A 21,881-nucleotide genomic window follows, 5' to 3' on the forward strand; every position below is an offset into this window, starting at 1 on the left:
TTAAACATTGTGAACAGTCATGTATTGACATAGATAAAATTGTGTGTTAAAACTAATTATTTGAAATACAGGGTTGACAGGTTTAGTAAAAAAAAGTCACGCATTTACATACATAAACCGATTAAGCACCTACACTTACATGCACCTACTTCCATGCATGTGCATCTAAGTGTAGGTGTAAAAACAATACATACATTTTTATAGGCGGTCTGGTGGAGTTTGCATGTTTGGCCCCGTGCCGGTGTGGGTTTTCTCTGGGTGCTCAGGTTTCCTGAATCAAGCATTCAGCTACTAGTTGTTGGAATTAAATACGCAGCCGTCTGTATTATTACTGCCGTGAAGAACTTGCACCATTTCACAAATGTTCTCATTATTTCACTTGTTACCCGTAAGAACTATAATTGATTTTCACATCCTACGACTGGTGTAGTTACATTACCTTGTATCTAAATACATAATTTGGTTATGCATGTTTTGTATTGTTTTATTGTATTATCATTTTTTAAACATTGTAAAACCCATGGAGTTAGCCTTGCATGTGATATGAGCTTCACAAAGAAAAAGTAATTGACATCCTGGCCTAAAACCCCTTATACCGTATGTATATCATTCCAAAAAGTCAAACCAACAAAGAGCTCAATATGTGTGCAGATGGAAGGTGTTGTCAATGAATGACAGGCAACTGTAGGTGGATTTAGCCGTCTCTTCAAAGTATTTGCTTTGGAAACAGTTAGAACCTTTTATAAAAAATAAAAATAAAAAATCTGTACAGCAGCAAAAGAAAACAACCACCCCAAACATTGGTGATTAACTTTCAACCCAGAACGGAACAAAATACGGGTTCAACTCTTAAAAGGTCTTAACATATAGATAAAATTAAAACTTGTTCACACACAGAACTACACAAACACAAAAACACCCTGTTTCAGGCTTCCATATGACACCAGTAGAATAACAAACCAAAGTCCTTTGGTTGCTCAGAGCAAAGAGCCTTTGTAAATATTAATCTGCATCATGTCCTGAGGCTTGCCGAGTAAATTGTTGCACAACCCAAATTATAACTAACCGCTTTCACTCTCCTGCACTTAAAGGCACTTACAGTAACTCATCGGACTGCATAGTAGAATTATAACTCCTGAATAGCATTGCATATTTCATGGTGTTTATAACCCTAGCCGGAAAAAAAAAATCCTAAAGAAACAAGGGGGCTCTTGAGGATGTGAGCGAGGAAATTGAAATGTACCTGTGGTTGAAAACTTGGCGCAACTGGCATAATGTATCATTTCACAATGCAATTCAATGCCAATATGGTCACAGCATAAGAGAGCACAGTGCTCTCATCACCAAACAAAAATACAGGCACTAACTAATGGCGCCGAAGCCGCTTATGTGAATGTTTACCTTGTGATCACAGTGAATAAAGCACATCAGTCTGTGCATGTGTAAAGCACACCAGACAAACCTGCTGATAATTGAAATCTAGAGGTTTGCCATTTCCTTAACCTGACTGGAACACAAATTTACATCTCTCCTTAGCCGACAGCATCGTGATCATCTGTGAAACAGCTGGAAGGCATTACGTAATTCTGCAGGATCACCAGCTCAGGAATGAGACACAAAGTGCTGTGTGTGCCTTCTCATTTTGAGCTTTCCGAAAACCATCTCGTAAAACTTTCTTCCAACCTCGTTCGGTCCATCTAGTCCACTTTAGCCCGTTTGGGCTGAGGTAGTAAAGGGACGTGCAGAAAACTCCTCACACAAAGGAGACATATCTGTGCAAATCCAACCCCACTATATTCCTGTGGTTATTATTATTATTATTATTTGGGTTTTTGCCACACATTTCCATCTCTGCCTCATCTAAGTCATTCCTCCTTCAACACTTAAGAATCATTTGTGCTCATGCGACTGGGTTCTTCTCAGAATTCTTAAGGCCTTCTCTGTCGGCCAGCTTTTGCAAAGCCAATGTCTCGCCACCATCTTCTCCATTGTGGCCCAGCTCAACTGACAAACAGGGCAACTCCTGATCGCTGGAATCCTTGTCCGAATCCTCGTCAGGATAAATAACGAGGAAACAGGCGGCAAGGAAGCCGAGGAAGGAGCTGCCAGAGGCCACCATCGGAATGACTCGCACGCTGCCGACGGCCTTGATGACCGCTCCCAGCGCTGATGCGACCAGAATCTGGCTTATATAGACCTGGAAATATACAAAGATTATATGGATGTGAGCATCCATCCATTTTCTAGCATTTGTCCTCGTTGGGGTCGTGGGTGAACTGCAGCAGAGCTGGTTTTTGGTGACAGGTGGACTACACCCTGGACAGGTCACCTGGGCGCATATAGACGACGAACCATTCACACTCACAATTATACCTATGGACAATTTTGAGTCTTCAATTAACCACCATGGGAGAAAGATGGAGTACCGGCAAAAAAGTCAATTTAACTCCGCACAAGATTCAAGATTTGCAACCCAGAACCGTAAAACTGTGAGGTAGTTGTGCTAACCACAAGTAAACCGTGTTAGAGCAGGTAGAGCTAATTGATATTTCAAATGATTTTTCTCATGCTGTAAGGTTTTTTTGTTTTGTTTTGGGAAAAACAAAGATGGGTTGGGTAAATTGACTCACTTGGCATGATAGGATAGCGCAGTCAATGCCAAAACCTCTTCTAGTGTTGCCTGGACTGTGGTGGACGAACTGTGGAAACCAAAGATAGCAGAGAATGCAACTTCAATACCAATTCAGTTTTTCTGCTCATTAATTCAGTGGTGCCTTGAGATACAAGTTCTATTCGGGCGTGGATCACACTCGTAACTCGAAATACCTGTAACTTAAATCATCTGTCCCCATTGAAATGAATGGAAATGTCATGAATCTGTTCTAGCATCCCTAAAAAAAAACTCAACAATTTTTATACTTAATACATACAGTAATTATACCATTAAAATGACTTAACAGAATCGATTTTTGTCAAAGTTCCTCTTTCAATTCAGATGCTCATGCTGGTGCGCAGACAGGCATTCTGTCATTGAGACAGTCATTGAGACTTCTCATTTACTCTCAGCTATCAGTACGGCACTAAAATTTGTTGTAAATGATTAAGCCTGTGTGTATTGGTATAATAACCTGCTACATGTTTTGTCGCGAGATATCAGTGACAGAGATATCAGTGACTGAAAGAAGATCAACACCAGCACATAGATGGTAATTGTTAGCCTGTGTGACTAGAGTTTCCCATTTTATGTTAGCATTCAGGTCGTGGAGGCTGTGGTTGTCACATGGAATTCTCTTTGTATTATATTTAGTTTGACAGTCACCTAACACTTGACTTTAATAAACAGCTTGAAGCCTCCTTTCGAACAATATTTACTAATTATATCTGCCAAATGTTGTGAAGGGAGTTGAGTCACCTTCCATCATGCAGTGCCAGATCCCAAATTTGAACTTGCAAAGCAAAATAAAAATAAGAATTAAAAAACGGCCAATCATTGGCTTGTATTTTGAAAAAGTTGGGTCACTCATACCTCAAGGCACCTTTATACATCATTGTTCATAACTCTGTTCTCAGATTGCATCAGTACCTCTTTAATTTCATGATACTGTCCTAATAAGGCATAAGGACAGTAGGACATGCTCATAGAGCTGATCCCCATGCTGCTGATCATTACCATGGCAACGTACACATTTGGAAAGATAGCCATCACCGCGGTTCCTAAGGTTAGAAAGGTACGATAGTGAACAGATACATGAAATATGGAGGCGATTCTAGCGTATTGCTGCTGTTCATTGTGTCATGCATGTATTCTCACCTATTGCAAAAGCCAGAGTCCCCATAACGTAAATGACCTTGATGCTCAGGTCAAAGTTATCCAGGTACTTCTGAAGGATGGCTGGTTTGAAAAAAAAAAAGAAGAGAATGGGGGGTTGTACCACGAAATGAGTCAGTAAGTGTCTTGAAATGCTCATTTGGACTCGTGCATTTATACCTGAGCAGACAGCAGCAGTTGCCGCATTGACTACAAGCCCCCAACATCCCATTTGGACTCCACTGTTATAATTCAGAAACTCTGTGGAATTGGATGGTGCCTGGGGGGGATAGGACATATTCATTGAACAATAGCTTTGCAGAATCCAAAATGCATGTATTTCTAATACTGTCTATTGATTATTTGAGTGCCACATTTCCATCAAGAAAATAAAAGACATCTCAATTTGCTCTCATTGTCTTAAGTTAATGGAAAACCAATAAAACTGATATGAAAAGGCTAAGCCACAATAAGGCACAGTCGGCAAAAGCGATTGCTAAATGTTCAAAATACCGCTTAGTAGGGTCAAAACTGCAACATATAACACTAAACTTCTATGGAAGTGAAAGTCAAAGCTGAACGATGTGATCTGTGTTGAATGTGAAAACAGATGTGAGACTGTCGTTTTTACTGCCAATTACAGCAGCGGCCACATATACCTTTCTGCACAGACCAAATAGGCGACCAACAAAAAAATAATAAAGACATAACTCACGATTATGCTGAATGTAGATGTAATAAACAGGTCCCCTGGGCTTGTTTCTATTCAACAAGCTGGTCATATATTGAGGTAATATTTTTTCATTTTTCTCCAAAGCCCAGGTGTTTGGGCACCATTGGCTGAAGCTATTTGCCATCATTTATAAGGCTATCATTATTCTATTAGGTAGAGCAGTTTTGTTTTGTTTTTTTGTTTTTTTTAACTTAGCTTTTGGGACTTGAAATGAATCTTCATCATGTGCCTGATGAGTGTTTTGTCAGAGGGACACGCCGGTGCACTTGATTTTCAAAATATATATTTTTTCAGATTGAATTGTCTTTTTTTTTTTTTTTTTTTAATGAAGGCAAGAGCCTTGCATCAGACCTAATTAGATTGTGCATCTGTACCTGAAGCGAAAGCCATTTACACACTGCATCAGAAGAGTAGCAAGAGTGTGTATGTGTCTGTGTGTGTGTTCGTACCTTGGGGTCACCATGGAAGATGACTTGTCCCATGAAATCTGTGTAGAAGACAGCTTGAGCTATGTAGGAGAACCATGTGACCAGGTGGCATACACACAGCCTCCACAGCTGCTTTGGCATCTGCGCAGTACAGACCCAGAAGAGACCAGGAAGTATTGTCATTTCGCAAAAACAGGACGTTCATACGAAAACAGACCAAATGAATGTGTTTGTGCTTCAAAAAAACATTGCAATTATCTTTCACCTTCAGCATTGACAACCACAGCAGTCGTACGGTTGTGCCCCCGCTGGGCCCGCCATCGCTGCTGGAACCTTCTGAAGATAGACTGCTTTCAGACAACTGAAACTCCCTGCTGTCTGCATGTAGCTGCAGATCGCTCAGATCATTCAGACTGCGGGAAGTGGTGATTGGCGGAGGGCTTGAGGTGGTTGTCCGTCGCAGTCTGTGACGGTGCGATCCCACTCGTCCATAATACGAGAATGTGAAAGAGGGCTAAAGAAACAGAGAAAAAGAATTTGGACCTGCAGGGTTTATTTTTTTAAAGTGCAGTGTTCAATTATTCATTGCAAGGGTTATGCTCCAATAAGTGGTAGATTTATTTCATGTTTTTTTCATTGATTATGTATGGATTATTATTATTTTTTGCTTATAGGATGTTTTTTGCTTAAATGCCTCTTTGTCTATCAATAACATATTTTTCATTTATGTTTTGTTATGTCAAGTGTGGAGTTTGCATGTTCTCCCCGGGCCTGCGTGGGTTTCCTCCGGGTACTCCAGTTTCCTCCCACATTCCAAAAACATGCATGGCAGGCTGATTGAACGCTCCAATTTATCGCTAGGTGTCAGTGTGAGCGCGCATGGTTGTTCGTCTCGGTGTGCCCTGCGATTGATTGGCTGGCAACCGGTTCAGGGTGTCGCCCGCCGACTACCCGACGACGGCTGGGATAGGCTTCAGCACCCCCCCGTGACCCTTGTGAGGATAAAGCGGTTCGGAAAATGGATGGATGGATGGATGCATGCATTGTCATTATTATACTGTATCTTTTTCCATTTAGAGTACTGGATTTTATGGGGGTGTGAGGGTGGGGGCGTGATATGCTGACAAAAATAATCAGTGAAACAGAGAAGCCACTTGGTAGCGAGGGAACACAGTATTCATCATTTTTCATACAAGACATTCAAAAACGTGCTTTACTTGTCGGTAGAATGTATGCTTGTGTGGTCTTGGAGAAGCCGTGGCACTGAGGAGCCGAGTACCGGCTTTGTTGGAGGTGTGGTTTTTGTTTGCATTGCAGTGCTCGGTGGGGGACAAGCCAGCATTGACGCCAACACCATTAGCCAGCTTGGTCTGCTTAACGGGAGAGAAACAAAAGCAATCGTCATGAACAAAATGCCTCCCCCCCATTTCAGCAAACAATATATCACATAATAGGAGCGCTACGTATCCTTTACCTTTGATTTCATATTTGAGCCCTCAGAGACAGGACTAACTTCAGGAGGACCATTAATCTGACCATTAAGATCAGATAAAGCAGAATCTCCAGATTCCACAACTACGATTTCATCTGTTAATTTGGGTGGTCCACTAGGATTTAAAACCCCAATACTCTGGTTTGAAGGCTTGAAAACATCTTCTAGACCTTTCTGGATTTCGGGTAAAGCCTGATGTACCTCTGGCAAGAAAAGGTGCACCTGCAGGTCAAGGTCAGGATCCAGCTTGATTTTCATGTCTGGCATGGCTAAGACTGAATCGCTTTTACTCCGCATTCGCTCCATAGCCACAAAGTCCATTAACTTGGCCTCAGGATCTGATCGGTCGTTCTCTCGGCACGGGGGGTCCTCTTCTGCGATGACTTCAAGGAGCGGTGGTGTATGACTAACCAGTCGGTAAGTTGATTGACTGGTAGAATCCCTTCTTCCTGTGATATTAAGCTGCTGGGATGCCACAAATTGCTTCTCGGGGATACTGAACATGTGCAGTATGACGGAGATAAAGAAGATGATGGCCGCAAAAAGGAAGAGCACTTGCTGCTGTGACTTAAATGCTTGGCCCAGAGCTGTGCCAGTCCAGTCGAGACCACCTAGCATGTAGCCCAAAGCACCACCTAGTCCTGCAGACACACACACACACACACACTCAACAAAATAGCATCATTGTTTGGATGCCAAATCATGTTCTATGTGCCTGTTCCACTAGATTGGACATTGCCATGACTGGACTGCATTCATAACCTTCTTATGCCACTTCACAAGCTACCATTCATAATGTTGATTGTTATGTTTCGATCTGGTTACGTTTGGTTTTGATTCCTCATGTGCCTTTTTTTCGCCACCTGTTCTCGTTATCAGTGTTCCTTGTGTGTAACAAATTAGCTCCCTCAACCCTTTGTGTGTTGTCCAGGTGTTTCTCGTTGTCTCGTCACTTGGCTTGTATTTCGTTCCCTGAGTTTCTGCCAGTCTTAGTTGGGTCATTGTGAGCTGTGAGTATGTGAGCATACATGTGCTCCTGTCATGTTTTGTTTCCTGCTGTAATTTGGTTTGATACTTGTGATTTCCAGGCATTTTTGAGTACTTCAACTTCGTGTTATTTCCATTGTACTCCTGTGTGTATTTTTTGTTAAATACATTTTGGTCAATCCACCCTGCTCCTCCCTGCCTCCCTGCTTTTTGGGGTCCTACAACTACCATCTCGCAAAACGTGACAGAATGACCCAACCTACTGGACCCCGCAGGACTAGAGGCCTGGTCCCACTGCCTCCCTTTTCTGTTTCCGGCAAGGCCAGGGTTGCCGTCGCCCTCCGTCCCTATTCCCGGCGAGGCAAGCGTTGCCGTCGCCCGTCCCTGTTCCTGGCGAGGCAAAGATTGCCGTCGCCCTCCGTCCCTATTCCCGGCGAGGCAAGGGTTGCTGTCGCTCCGTCCCTATTCCCGGCGAGGCAAGGGTTGCTGTCGCTCCGTCCCTATTCCCGGCGAGGCAAGGGTTGCTGTCGCTCCGTTCCTATTCCCGGCGAGGCAAAGATTGCTGTCGCCCTCTGTTCCCGTCCCCGGTGACGCAAGTGTTGCGTCCCGCCCTGTTTCCACAGACTCCGGCCACTGGGTGACTTTGGGACGTCTGGGATCCGTCCCTTGGGGGGGGGGTACTGTTATGTTTCGATCTGGTTACGTTTGGTTTTGATTCCTCATGTGCCCTTTTTTTCGCCACCTGTTCTCGTTATCAGTGTTCCTTGTGTGTGTACTCCTGTGTGTATTTTTTGTTAAATACATTTTGGTCAATCCACCCTGCTCCTCCCTGTCTCCCTGCTTTTTGGTGTCCTACAACTACCATCTCGCAAAACGTGACATTGATGATAGTATTAACCGATGACTCCCTGTAATTATTGCCGACTTGTCCATGACTCGTTACAGGTCCACGAGTTGAGTGAGTTGAGGATTCAGGAGCATAATCTATTCAGAAGCACAATCTGTGAAGTCATGCTGAAATCGCTACCTGCCGAAAAGGCGTGGATATTTAGGGCCATATCTTGCTCCTCTGTGTCCGCAACATCAAGAAGGTAAGCTCTGATGGGTCCATCGCATGCATCGGCACAGAAGTCCAGCACCACCACTCCTAAAACTGTGAGGATGATGCCCATTGGCTGACTACTGGGACGGTCACCAATGGAAAGGCCTGCAACATATTTGCATTTTTTTTTTTTAAAAATCATTCGGTGGGAGTCATCCGCAGGGAATGACATTTTTTAGCAATTAACTTTGACCTCACCAATTAAGGAGCCGTTTAAGAACAAGGCCATACCGAGCAGTACACCAACACACAAAGCCAGTATGAAAGGCCTCCTCCGACCCCAGCGCAGCGTACAGCGATCGCTGGCCGAGCCCATCACAGGTGTGAGGATGAGACCAAAGATCGGACTGAGGAACCATGTTAGACTGTAATATTGTTCAGGCAAGCCTTGGAAAAACACACACAAGCATACACACACACAAAATAGTCAATTCATTGAATAAATTGCTATTCAAGGGGAGGTCACAGGATACTCAACAGTTCACTTTGACAAAAGAACTTTATAACTTTAATCTCAAACGCACAGCAGAAACAGTCAAGAGTTGTGAGAGTTTGTAAAATTATTAATTTCGATGAAATGCTTCTTTATAAGGCAGCTTTGTGCTGCCTTTTTGGAACGAATGCTCTTAAATGACACCATTCATATAGTTGTCATGCACTGATTTACATTTCATTTTTCGCTTTGGCAGTGCGCAAACACTCTGGGATGTGTAGGGGGGGGGGGGGTTGTTGTTTTTTTGTCTCCCTGTATTTCCTACAAATTGGTTTCTAAATAGCGAAGGGCATACCAGTCGATGCATAAATGACGGTATCTAGCACAGAAATACCAACTAGTCAGCCAAAATGACATTTTCACGTGAACTTGTGCAGCATACACATTTTGTTCCATTTAAAAAACACATATTCATGTTAGCCTGGTTTGCAAAACAACAGCCAAGATTTTCCCATGCCCTGTAGAGAAGCAGAGCTTTGTTTTTGTCTCCATTGGATTCTGAGCCAGTCAGCTGGCTGGTTCTCACGGGAAGAACATGTTACCCACGCCGCCGTCCGCTGCCGAGGTCTTCAATACCCTCTTAAGTCAACACAATTGCGGCGGCTGCACTTGCAAAGCATGAAAGAGGGCGAGCAAAGACGCTCATGCAGTTTGTTATACATACATTCAGCTGTTTATATCATAGATATTTTATGTATAAAATATACATATATATATTTCAATTCTGGGTTTTTCAGTTATTAATTTTTATCGCGAAATAAAAAAAACCTAACCTTTTTTTACTTAAAGCATGGAATATTCTTTCAATTCAAGGTTCCGATGTAAAATTGGGCTGTAGCTAATTATTGAAAAGAAATTAAAGCAAACAAGGCATTGTGGACACAACTTGGCATCACCCAGCACAAGTTCATCTTGCCAAAACCGCTGTTTGCTGACGAACCACTTCAAACCGTAAAAATAACCGAGGTGAATTTTCTAATAGACAACACACACAGAAAATAGAAGTTGCTGGAAAGGGAAAGGAGTGACATTCCCCATGACGGTGAAGTTAAAGCGCCATCACTGTTGCTACTGAAATGCAGTCACAGCGCTTGAGAGCGGGAAAGCCTAAAATTTAAACAGGTGAGTTCTGTTCATGTTAGCCATGTATCGGGCTTGGCTTTTTAAGCTTCTGACAAGGGGTGGGCATAATTATTGAGTGTTTACGAGTTAATAATTCTGTCAACTGTGTTGACTGGTCTGCTGATTCATCCTATCTTGAGGACTTTCAACAAAATGGAACACAGTGCTTGGCTGCAACCGGCAGGGGTGCTGGTGATTAACTCTTCACGATTTTGCTCTCGAAATTCATTTTGACATTAACTATGGTAAGTTGAGACACAAAATATATTGAAGAGTAACAGTCGATTACTTGAGGGTTAATTTTCTCCAAAGTAAAAGACCAATGAAATCCATACTTCTGACCCGTTTACAAATGCATTTTTACCACTGGGAAGTTGGATAGCCACCCAGTGTTGAAGGCAAATTGCACAACTGTATGATAGGCCCAAGAAAAAGAGGACAAAATGAAAACTAGCTGCATGTGCATTTTCAACGGATGGGAAACAGCACCGCAAAGCCGGATGCTTAGATAACGTAAAAGCCTCCATAACACCCTGAATAGGGTTTTCAAACTAATCTTTCTCTCAATATTGCAAAGGCGGAGAAAGACGGTGAAGCTGAAATGTGCTGTGTTGGACATTCTTGACATACCAGGAAAAAGTGCCTTTGTTCAGTTTGCCATTGACATTGCCGATAGCTATTGCTGGGCATGCAGGTTACGTGACACTATGGTGCAACACATCCGCTATGCAGGTCCAGTTCCCAGTTCTCCCATTCTCCCATAATTGCTGCAGGGATTTTTTGTTTTTATTGGTATGCTGAGTCCGGCATTTCTAAAAGCATGACTGCAATAAATTAATCATGCGACAAATGTTTACGCTTGCTGAATTGACAGTGAGGCCGAGCCAATTTATGACTTTTACAAAGCTACCTGAAATGCAGCGGAAACGGAGGTTCTCACATGAGTTGAAGCAAAAGTAAATACAATACCTGCAGTTAAATGACAGACTGCCAGAGTGCTCGGTTAACATTATAACGAGGGCTCCGATTTTGTTGTAATGGTCAAAAACAATCTTGAGACAGTATAAAGATGCTGTCGCACTGACTTGTTACCGATCACATTCTTTCATGAATCCTAGGCTGAGGCTTTTAGAAAGTAGTTGATAACACAAATGTTGGATAAAAAACAAGACAAATTCGAGAGGGGAAAAAGAAGAAAAACAGGAAACTCTGGTTAAATGCAGCATCAATTTTCCCACTTTAGAGGCTAGTGACCACAATCAGATCACAAGGCAAATGTTGATGTAATAATTTGAGCGCACCCTAAAAAAACACACACACACACAATATAGATGTGTGTATGTACCTGTATATATATATAGAGAGAGAGAGAGAGATCAATAAACACACACTGGTAAATGTGCATGGGCGGGGTTGACTGGGAGGATTATTTGAAAGGATACTTGTTTCTAAAAAGACTTGTGTGTGACAGTCCCGAAAATTATCCCAAAATACAATAGAGCGGGTGGCGGCATGGTGGTCGACTGGTTAGCACATCTGCCTCACAGTGCAGATGTTCCTTGTTTGATTTCAGCACTGGCCTTCTTGTGTGGAGTTTACATGTTCTCGCTGTCCATGTCTGCAATGGTTTTCTCCAAGTACTCCGGTTTCCTCCCGCATTCCAAAAACATGCATGGCAGGTAAATTGAACACTGTAAATTGTCCCCAAGTATAAGAGTGAGCGTGAACGGTTGTTTGTCTAGGTGTGCACTGCGATTGGCTGGCAACCAGTTCAGGATCTTCACCGCCTGCATTCAGAAGACGGCCGGAATAGGTTCCAGCATGCCCGGGACCGTGAGGATAAGCGGTTCAGATAAATGGGTGGATGGATAACAGAGGGGAATTTTACTACTACACTGACCAGCCACAATATTAAACCACTAATGTAAAATTATAACATATATTATAATGTAAGGATTCTATTATATATGTTGCCATTATAAAATATAATACAACCAATACCGATACTCGTGGTGCGGCAATTGCATCTTCACATATTTGTGGATTTTTTTTTTGTTTTCAATTTTAAAAAACATTATTTTCATATTTCCTCCAGGATATCTTTCTCTGCAGTTCTCTCATTTTTCGTAGAAAACAGCCAATATTCATCAGCGATTTCTTATGTTAAAAAAAGAAGTGTTTTTTATTTTCACCTCGCCAATGCATTTCAATGGGACGTCAATGCTACCCGAACTTTGACGATTTGGAGGCAAGCCCGGTCTTCTCCTCAGCGAAGAGTTTTGATTGACACAGTCGGAGTATGGTATGTCCTAAAATTGTCGACTCTCTCATAGAACTAAGTCAGGTCCCCAACATATCAGGTAAGGAACATTATGACGCAATTCAGTCATGCGTTGTTATTGACAAGATCAATTATGATGTCACTTATCATTTTTGTTGCTATTATATTGGGTATCATCCCATTGTGTAAGTGGTCACGGGTGCTCATAATGTGTACGTGGGCCTAAAATGTACAGCTTCCAGCCTTAAGCTAAATTCATCTCAAACCTCACTTTGTACTCAAGTAACTTGAGTACAAACAACTTGACGGCCTCAAAGTGTTAATATTTGATTTACTCAAGTAACTTTAGTACAAACAACTTGACGGCCTCAAAGTGTTAATATTTGATTTTCAAAACTGGAATCATGAAACTACTTTATTGCCATAGGCCAGGCAATTCATTTAACTAGACTGGCAACTGCAGGACTTCAAATCAGAGTTTGTCGCTGTTGACTGTTTTCTTACCTATCTGCAGCAACACTGGTGTGACCAGGGCAGTTTCCAGAGCATAGCAGAATTCTCGACCAAACATTACTGCTCCGTGCATTACCCAGCGGTGCGTGGGGATCTGCATGCCTCTGCTTTGGCCCGATGCTTCCTCTGCATCCTCTGTCTCATTTTCGCGATCTTCTCCCATCGGCCTCCTCTTGTCATCAAGGTCTGAGGCTGCCAGTTCTCCCATCAATGCTTTCATATGTGCTTCTTTGTCCCGTTATATTGTGGCTGTAGCTCTACGAGAGATACAATCAACATCCATGAGTTCTTTTTCCCTTTTCACAAGCAAAGGGAGCGTTTAGTCTTTCTCGTAAACCCCTCTGTAAGATTCACATCACTCCTGTCATCAAAACCTTTAACTGCCTCGCCACTTCATACAGCAAAGTCGTTTCAAAACATTCACAACCACCTACTGAGTCCTCTGAAGCGCAGCCCCTGTGCACATCACAGAATTAATGTGCATTTACTTCTCTTCTTGCTGTCCAAACTTTTCCATTTGAGTGCTGCACACAGCCAAATGGAAGGATGAAAGGGCCACTTCAAAATTCTTCAACCTTTTGAAACACGCTTATCTTTATTCGCTACAGTGCTTTGAAGATGAATTGTGTTATTCCTTGAATCATAAATGGTTCGTTTGTACCTTTGAATATACAGAAGAGGTGAACCACATTCCCTTCTAACTTTGCCCACCTTCACTTTTTTTACCTTGCTTTGCGGCCAATGTCAAATGTCATTTTTAGAATTGTTTTTTTTTGGGGGGGCGGGGGGGTCATGTCGCAGGCCGCTGAAAAATGGATGACGGGCCACCGCTGGTCTAACACCATGAATAAATTAACCACTTACCTGAAAATGGCCAATGATGAAAATCTTATCCCATCCATCCTGTTTTCTAAAGGATTTGATAACTAAAAATGATTCTGTCGCTCAGCAGGGAAGCAACAGTGTTTCTCAGTAGGATACAAACTGGAAGGGGTGTTCTGGGTAGAGGTTTGGAGTTACTTTGTAACTGTGGTTACAGTGACAGCATGGGGTAGTGGAAGCTTTTGGATTGTGCAAGATTTGAGCGTCCTTGTCAGCAGAGGTTGTCCATCAGCAGCAAAGGCCACTTGAAGCCAAAACGTGTGCCGGTTCCTCGAGAAATACGGCAACCTGCAGAAAAACGGATTTAAATCCAGTATTGCACAGCCCATATGATATTTGATTTGAGATTATCTTCCACGAGCACAACGTTGCATTTTTCTGCAGCCGCACTGACACATGGGCCATCAAAGGCAAGATTACATATCAGATTTATCCGAATAAACAATCAACCTTTGAGCAAATATGATGCAGTGAAAGAGAATCTCATGTTTAGATCCCCACTAGAAATGACACTCTTGTGTGTGACTGCTCAATGATACAGTTTGTCTGTCTGAGAAAGAAATGAATTCATGCAACTACAGTGTGATAATTTAGCTATCCCAAAACAACTACACAAATATGCCCCTGAGGAGCTTTGAAAATTGGGGTGATGACAAGCAATACGATGATGCGAAGATCTTCTGATGAAGCCACATTTCTCATTCTTAGTGTCAACATTTTAGAAGGGCGGGAAATACATAGCTCAACATAATTGGCATAACATAGCATAGTTTTAGAAATAGTTTGAAATGGCCTTGGAAATAAAGCTAACTGAATACGACTTTTAACTGGTTTGCATGATTTGTTTGGCCCAGTTTTGTGATTAGGCAATGCGGCACTTGCTTGTAGATAACCGAACCCTTGCCATTTACGTGAGTGAATAACCAACGGTAAAGGTTAACAAGTAATTGTCTCAAAAACTGCTGGTAAGCAAAGTGGCCGCCATCACGACTACTTGCCTCACTTTGTGCTCTGTATAATCGGTTCGTTTAATATTCTTGTTGAGCAGACGTCTGACACCCACTCGGTAATGATTACTTTTTTTCTGCTACAGATCTACCTTAAATTTTCCTGAGCAACTTATGAGGCAAAAATAAATTTTCCACGAAATATGGCGAACAAATTAAGAGCTCTCCTCCATGAGAAGCAATCACAGCAATCTATCTGACTGTATGCCAAAAGCGATGACACTAAGTCTGAATAAGACATGACTTTGATGATACACTCTTTGGCAAAAGGTCATTGACGATTTATTCAAGGCTGAAACTAAAAAAAAGCTTGGCTCAGATGCAGCAATTAAGATTTTACACCGTTGCATCAAGCATTAATGTCTAAAGAGCAATGTATTCGCTGACAGACTCTTCTATTTACCTGTAAGCAGCGTGAAAATTAATGTTTCCTACCTAGGAATGAATGGTATTAGTGGAGATTGCTGAGCCAGTCGGGACATGTTTTTAGAAGGTTGCTCCCCTTCCTTTAATCTCCCGTGTGCACTTAATACGTCATGTGTCAAGTCCAGCTGCGCCAGTTACTACTATTTCACTGGTTGGCTAGCGTTAAACTTGAAGCGCTAACGTGCCGTTCAACGGTGACTTAAGTATTGATTGCATTCGTAAAGAAATAATAGTAAAGATTCAGAAACAGACCTGAAAATGTTACTCCATAAACAACCAATTCTTCGTCGCGAAGCGTCTTCGATACCGCGGACAGCGAAGCTCTCTGTTTGGGCTAGCGAGCTTGGCTAACCTTTGGCAGCCAAATAAAAGTACGCTTTTAACGCGCCACTTGCAACCACAGTACACCCCCCTCAACCTCACTGGTTTCCACAGTAACAAAGAGAGGCGTGGCCAGGATGCGACTGGATTGCGTCATCATACGTGCATTTCCGGAAGGTGACGAAAAAAATGTAACGTAGCACGAATCAAATGTACATAAATGAACGCAATGGCTTTTTGTTTTCAATTTGGTATTCTTCGGACATGAAGCAATTACAACTATTTCTGCTTGAGTCCAATATTTTTGAATGTATCTAAAAAAAACTTTATCCCCCCAAGCATTACGTCTTCGGTTTATAAATGCAGAATATGATTGTCTTTATTCTAATTTGCATCTGTTCAATAAAGACGTTGAAAAAATCTACATAAATGATCTGAAAAGACTGGTCATACTATAATGACTGAGGATAAATACAACACTTGTTTTGTATTTAAAGATACCGAAATTTGCAATATTGTTCGTGTTCTTTCATTCTGTTGGAAAATGTTTTATGGTATTTTTAATTAATATTTAGTGTTACATTAAATCTTTCAAATTTGTAGACAACAAAAAAAGGTAAAAAGATTTTTGTCTTATACTGTACTTTAATTGTTTATTTGAAGTCTGTTAATAAAATGTCAAGTTTTCCATTTTCTGAACCGTTTTATCCTCACAGGGCATGGTGGACCATCTCAAAGCTGACTCTCTGACAGGTAGTTTATTAAAGTGCTGCGCACTGTACAATACATTAAAAGGTGAACTGAATTGTTCTCCCAGCATTGCTGCCACCAACAAAGGTTATCATTGTTCCTTGACTTTGTTTTTCTCTTCTGAGTTAATCCAAGCCATAAAAATATTTATACATTCATCCAACTACAAAAAGGTGTAGTCACCAACTCTTTTTTTTAAATTACTGTCTTTTATCCCTTTTAAACCCTTCCATTAAGATCCTTTGTGAATGGCATCATTTGATTTGTGACCATACAAGTCCTTGTGCCGCTTTACTTCCTTCTGCAGTGCAAAATGTCAGTCCAGAAGTGAGTCTTCAACATTCCCATGATTAATTGTATTTGTTATATCAATGCTGTTCATTGATGTCCAATTGGTGTCCGTCCCACAGTTGATGCTGCAAATTCCACAAGTGAGTTACAATTTATGAATCCTCTGAGTGCTTTTCTGTGGTGATGGGGGAATCATGCTCATCATGATCACATTACTAGGGATGGCCGTGGCAGCCTCTGCTCCTGAGGCCTTGGAACTGTGCTGCATGCTGATGATATCACCGCTGCTTTGCTCTGCCTCTGCACGCCGGAAAATATTCCTCATAGTTGCCTGTGCAGGAAAATAACAGTGTTATGACTGAATGACTGAATAAAGAGTGCCTATTTTTTTAAAGCTGTCCTGTTCAGCTTCATAGTGATGCAAAAAGGTGGATCAGAAAGCCTTTTCAGGCTAGAACAGTTTCTCTGTGCAATACCATCCAACCTTCCATTTATTTCCTGATCCGCTTGTCCTCACAAGGGTCGCGGGGTGTGCCGGAGTCTATCACAGCTGTCTTCGGGCAGTACACCCTGAACTAGTTGCCAGCCAATCAGTGGGCACACATAGACAACCATTCACACTCACACACACACTCACGCCTAGGGACAATTTAGAGTGCCTCATTAACAGTGTATCCGGAGAAAACCCACACAGGCACCCGGAGAACATGCAAGCTCCACACAGGAAGGTCAGAGCTGGAATCGAAACCTGCACCTCCGTACTGTGAGACAGATTTGCTAACCACTCGCCCACTGTGCAGCCCTCTATTCTATTCTGTTCTGTTGTATTTTTTTTCCGAATGATTCTAATCTTGCTTTTTCCTTATGTCACAAAAACCTGGCCTTTGAACAGGTGTGTAGAATTTTTATATCTACTGTCATAATAGTATTTTACAAAATGTCAGTTAAAGGGTCAGTTGTAAAAATAGTTGATTTTTCAATAGTCATTATGACAAAAATTACCACAAATTTCAATAATATGTAAAAGAAATATGCTCTATCCCGTCAACATAATTTTTTAAATGTCATTCTAGGTGAAATGATGGCGAGGCCGCCATGTTTTGCCGCCATCTTTTTGCTACGGATGCCCGAAGGAGAAAGACTTATCGAACGTAGTTCCTCAACAGCATGACTACAATACAATACAATACAATACATGCTGATTTATATAGCGCTTTCACAACAGCGGCAGCTGAAACAAAGCGCTTAACAAAACAGTTAACATAAAGTAAAATAATAAACACAACACATAACATAAAACACGGACAGTCGTGCAGTTCTAACCACTTTTCCGTCACACGCTTTGTTGTTTGAAGCAGTTTGAGATGAAAGAGGAGAGAATCAAAGTGTCCTTTAACCAGTGGATCAGAGACGTCATGCTCAAAATGTGCACACGTCGGCTACAAGCTAAGTTTCAAAGTCAAGGTAATACATGTCATGCACTGACTCCGTCCTTTGACCGAGAACTATAAGTTTTTCAGAATGACATATTACTTGCACCTTTGCTGGGGAACTTGGCGCTAGGCTTGCGATCTGTGGTCTGGCACCAGAGTGCGTGTCCTTCAAAATGCGCTCACGTTGAGCTTAGATCATTGCATTCTATTAGTTTACCACTAGATGCCACTAAATTCCATACACTGTGGCTTTTAAGTGTTTTTGAATTTAGGGAATCGTTTTTGTACAGTACAGTATTGTATATTCAACAAACTGAAATCCTACCTGGAAGTTGTTAGTCACAAAGCAGTAGACCACAGGATCCATGCAGCTATTCAGACTGCTGAGTGTGACGGTCAAATGGTAGACGATCTCGTGGTGAGGCATATCAGGGTAGAAATACACCACCACCTATATGGCGGATGCATAACGCAATATCACTGCTTGGCAGTTGCAATTGATAAGAGCGTGCCAGCTCTTCCCACCCACCTGCCGTACGTGGAACGGTGTGAAGCAGACGGTGAAGATGATTAAGACTGTGGTCAGTAGCTGGACCGCCCTCCTGCGTCTCTTCCTGCACGGATAAACAAGGACTAAGGATCTACTCTTGCACTATTCCGCTCACTTTTCTGTAATTTCCTTTGGATATGACTTGGATTGGAAGATTTTATTGCATTGTAAGCTTAGTCTTTAGACAAGGTCCTCCCTCGACTGGTCGATCAAAAGCTGTCCGCTTGTAGACAAATGTGTTGGCGTTAAAGAGTCTCCAGTTAACCTTAAATTCATGCGTTGGGGAAAGTGGGCGGAATACAGATTGAAACACAGAACCATTTGGCTACAAGGCAAGACATTCATACAACTCATACATTGTGCTGACAGTTTCTCTAAGACAATGGAACTGGTGTTTTCAGTCACATCTTACACACTTGAGCTAAGCTTCTCAACAAGAATCACCCTGTTGTAGCTTTTTTTGGTTTTGTTTTGTTTCAGTGGGTTTATACAAATGAATGAGAATGATTCTTCATTAACGGGGGTTTTCCATCATCTAGTCAGATACCAGTCTTCCAGCTGGACATGCAACGGGCATGACACCATTTGCCAGCTCCAACCCAGATTTTCATGCAGTAACCCTGACTATGAGGCCTAAGGACTGGCATGGTACATGCTTTAGAAATGTGATGTGCCCTGCATATTTGTTCTGAAGCTAAATGCCCTTTCTAGATATTTCTTACGTGTGATGTTGACAGCAAAAGTGCCTATCATTAACCTCAATTCTCACGACCATTTTGAATTGAAAATGATTTGCTCAGCCACTGTGGCATTGCCATCTAGTGGCCTGGCATGTATATTAAAGCATTGTTTTTAAATTTTGCAGGGCCGTGTTATCGCTATGTGATTTTTAAAAAATTAAATGGAAAAAAATGAAAATGCACACTAAATATGCCAACACTTAATAAAAACAGAAACCAATAAAAAATAACCATTCATTCATTCATGTTGGTTGTACCTGCTTTGCTGCATCAGGCGATGATCGGCAAGCGCCCATACAATCCGCAGTGTGAACACAACGATCACGACAAGGGGTAGAAAAAACTCAGTGAGGGTGAGGAAGAGGAGCTTGGAGAGGCAGCAGCCAGTATGTTGGAAAGCCGTGGACAGGAAGGAGTAGGTGACCACAATGGCGAACAGCCACACAGAGATACACACACATTTGGCCACACCGGAATTGCGCCACCGGCGAGATGCTTCCACCTGTAAGGACATGAAGATTACAGTCATCAACATCATAAAACATATTTTTGATGTTGATTTAAAAAAATTGCAAGGCAGAGTCAAAATCAGTGCAAAAAAAAACATCCAAAAGAGATTACTTGTGTGTCTGATGAAAAGCACTTGTACAAATTTGTTGACCAGTGTTATTGTAAGTCACTTCAACATGAAGTACGGTTTGCACATTAACAATGCAATTTTATAAATATAAAATTTATAAATAGAAATAGTGACTTTCTGTCAAATATCTCATGGTTCAGACTTGACATCGTGAAGAGTATGATTCCCCAACTACAAGTATTGCCACCATACTCGCCTGCACGATGGCGAGGTAGCGGTCGACACATATGCAGGTGAGGAAAAGGATGCTGCAATACATGTTGACAAAGTAGCTGAAGATGTGTAAGTAGGAGCAGGTGAGGCAAGCTCCTCCACTGTAGTAAAGCAGGATGCGGGTCGGCAGTGAGAGATTGACCAGCAGGTCTGTCACGGCCAGATTGATGGTGTAGATCACCGAGGTGCTCTTCTGCTTGGTGCGGAAACAGAACACGTAAAGAGCGAACGTGTTGAGCACCATGCCCACCTGAAATAGGAAGCGGGCTCGTCAACATGAGAGTGAGCAAATATGCAAAACGTTTCATTGAAAAAAAACAGGACTCACATACCAGGAAAATGAGAGAGTTTATGATCATGAGCGCTATCCAAAGTCCATAGAAGTCATTGTAAAGTCCCTCGTCCAAGTGAGCTAATTTTTGAAGGTATGCTTCCATGCCACTTGTGTTGCTGACACTGGACAAGTCTGCATGGCTGCCAAGGGAAGTGTTGATAATAGCCCAGGATGCTGTGCTGTTTGCACTCACGTTGCTCATGATGGACACGGATGATGATGATGATGATGATGATGGTTAAGGTTGCTCCTCACATGGTGGGATGCCTCCGAGTGGCACGAGGGGGGAACGCCGGGGCTCTTGGGCCCCAGACGCGGCTAAATGCCCACCAGCCGGCGGGGAAGGAGGTGGGGTCTCACCGGAAGGTGAGGCACCCAGCGCTCGCCCCACTGGAACGGAAGGGAGTGGGAGTAGCCGCCCCACAACTCTTCTTAAATAATAATCAGGCGAGGGCCCTTCCGGGGCCTGCACTGGGTGTGAACCTCACGAGGCACCAGTGAGAGTTGTACCGTTTGTGGGACCCAGGAGGGGGGGCAAGTCCCAGACGGGGGCCGATTGTCAGGAGGAGGATTAAGGTTGTTGATGGTAGTGAGCACCTGAAGGACGATGACAAGAGCATCGTGCAAATCACATACATGAGTTCAAAAATACATGCATACAGTATGAGAACGGTTGTCTTACATTCATTTTGCACATGTATCGAACAAAACATAACTGAATGTGTTTGTGCCGTGAATCTTTGTCTGTCACGGCGTCTCGAGATGGGCCCTGTGACCGACTTGTGACCAATGTTATTACAGTTACTGAAAACTAACGAAATAAGTCAAACTGAAACCGAAAGAAACATTTTCCTTAAAGAGTGAAACAAAAACAATGATGCCTATAAAATAAAAAAAAGCTAACTGAAACCGCATTTCTTAATTAAGATACGAACTAAAGGTAACTATAATTATAGCGAAAATGACCTAGGTTTCGTCAAATCATTTTATATATATTTTATAACATTTGGAGTTGATTTCAAATGTGATTACTGTTCAGTCATACTGGAAAAAGGAACAGTCATTCGGGAATTGTAGTTCACTTGATTGCACAATCCTTTCAATTATTATTATTATTATTATTATTATTATATTTTTTTTTAAATCTTGCACTTGACAAATACACCATGCATGAATAAAAAAAAACTATGGTAAAACGAATACTAACTCAACTAAAATGAAGCAACAAAATAGAATCTAATGAACCCCTTCTAAAAAATTGTTCCGAGGTGCGAGTGTGAGCGTGAATGGTTGTTAGAATATAATATATTATAATATAGCATTTGTTAAAATCTA

The 21,881-nt window shown here is 42.0% G+C and overlaps 2 protein-coding genes across 4 annotated transcripts; both read right to left on the bottom strand.

The window, feature by feature from the left end:
- Window positions 1-689: 689 nt before the first annotated feature.
- On the bottom strand, window positions 690-15,677 carry LOC147203752 (polyamine-transporter SLC45A4-like). 3 transcript variants are annotated; one of them, XM_086113890.1, is made up of 14 exons: window positions 15,527-15,677; window positions 13,824-14,129; window positions 12,951-13,216; window positions 8,749-8,937; window positions 8,476-8,655; window positions 6,444-7,102; window positions 6,187-6,339; window positions 5,235-5,483; window positions 4,991-5,110; window positions 3,989-4,088; window positions 3,812-3,892; window positions 3,584-3,714; window positions 2,631-2,699; window positions 690-2,197 (listed from the first exon to the last, which is right to left on the bottom strand). In XM_086113890.1, exons 3-14 carry the CDS (start codon window positions 13,177-13,179, stop codon window positions 1,901-1,903), a joined length of 2,457 nt encoding a protein of 818 aa, XP_085970016.1. In that variant the 5' UTR covers window positions 13,180-13,216; window positions 13,824-14,129; window positions 15,527-15,677; the 3' UTR covers window positions 690-1,900. The 3 variants fall into 3 exon arrangements, with proteins under 3 accessions (XP_085970016.1, XP_085970014.1, XP_085970015.1); XM_086113888.1 differs by having other exon boundaries at window positions 6,187-6,342; XM_086113889.1 differs by lacking the exons at window positions 13,824-14,129; window positions 15,527-15,677 and having other exon boundaries at window positions 6,187-6,342; window positions 12,951-13,660.
- An 833-nt stretch (window positions 15,678-16,510) lies between these two features.
- gpr20 (G protein-coupled receptor 20) lies at window positions 16,511-20,748 on the bottom strand. The gene is made up of 6 exons (XM_086113438.1): window positions 20,545-20,748; window positions 20,196-20,462; window positions 19,617-19,861; window positions 18,599-18,683; window positions 18,395-18,520; window positions 16,511-16,967 (listed from the first exon to the last, which is right to left on the bottom strand). Exons 1-6 carry the CDS (start codon window positions 20,746-20,748, stop codon window positions 16,782-16,784), a joined length of 1,113 nt encoding a protein of 370 aa, XP_085969564.1. The 3' UTR covers window positions 16,511-16,781.
- Window positions 20,749-21,881: the final 1,133 nt, after the last annotated feature.

The sequence above is a fragment of the Hippocampus guttulatus genome, chromosome 6 (genome assembly GCF_054856545.1).
Source record: "Hippocampus guttulatus isolate MCC_2025c chromosome 6, RoL_Hgut_1.0, whole genome shotgun sequence".
Classification (NCBI taxonomy): domain Eukaryota; kingdom Metazoa; phylum Chordata; class Actinopteri; order Syngnathiformes; family Syngnathidae; genus Hippocampus; species Hippocampus guttulatus.